This window comes from Geospiza fortis, unplaced genomic scaffold, assembly GCF_000277835.1.
Source record: "Geospiza fortis unplaced genomic scaffold, GeoFor_1.0 scaffold172, whole genome shotgun sequence".
In the NCBI taxonomy this organism is placed as follows: domain Eukaryota; kingdom Metazoa; phylum Chordata; class Aves; order Passeriformes; family Thraupidae; genus Geospiza; species Geospiza fortis.
Window position 1 is genome coordinate 4,113,336 of NW_005054309.1, and position 781 is coordinate 4,114,116.

General features: G+C 44.0%; 1 protein-coding gene across 1 annotated transcript in view; it reads left to right on the top strand.

Annotated features, from left to right (window-relative positions):
- Positions 1 to 781, top strand: part of MCF2L2 (MCF.2 cell line derived transforming sequence-like 2) — a 130,645-nt gene that overhangs the window by 27,020 nt on the left and 102,844 nt on the right. The window contains exon 4 of the mRNA XM_031055432.1: positions 637 to 727. Within this exon, the coding sequence (XP_030911292.1) occupies positions 637 to 727 (91 nt within the window). The remainder of the gene's footprint in view (positions 1 to 636; positions 728 to 781) is intronic.

Consider the following 781-nt stretch of genomic DNA (forward strand, 5'->3'; position numbering starts at 1 on the left):
GAGCACCAAATCACTGCCTCCTAGATCCTCCTTGAAAAGCACTGAGAAGGAACAGGAACTGTTATTCTAGCCAATATGTTGAAAAGGATAGTTTGGAATGACTTGCAACCCCAGAACAAGTTTGTGATTGGCAAAATAGAACTCTTCATTTTCTGCTTTGCCTACCAGAATTCCTGGGGCTCTGTGTACACAAGTCAGGGGATACTGATGCCCTGGAGCTCAGTGCCCCTGTGTCAGCATACTTGGAGAATGAAGACTGTAGGGGGGTGTCTAATTTTGCAGAAAAAAAAAAAAAGATCTGGGGGTTTTGTCTTCAAAAGACCACAGTGTAATTTGTGATCCTGAACTATTCATGTCACCTAGACTGGCAGAAGAGTAGCGCAGCAGCTGAGAGATTCAGCAGATAAAATATTCATGTTTTGTGTAAGCTGCTAGCCTTATGCTGGAAAGAGAAATTTTGCTGGCTTTCCTTTTCATGTGCGTTTCTGCCAAATATTCATTCTTTCCACTGTACGTTGTGTTTTCATAATGGGCTCCGAGCGTGCTGTGACGGAGGCTGTGTTTTGCTGCAGTTCTCTGCCTTGGAACAGGAGTGTCTCCCTGTAACCCAGCACACCTATTTCATCTGTTTTGCAGTCTGGAGGCTGCCAGCATCGGATTCATCATCATCATAGACAGACGACGGGACAAATGGAGTGCAGTCAAGGCATCCCTGACACGAATAGCAGTAAGTGCTTGCTTTTGTTATTTATCTTCTAGAAATTAAAATTGTCTGCTGAAC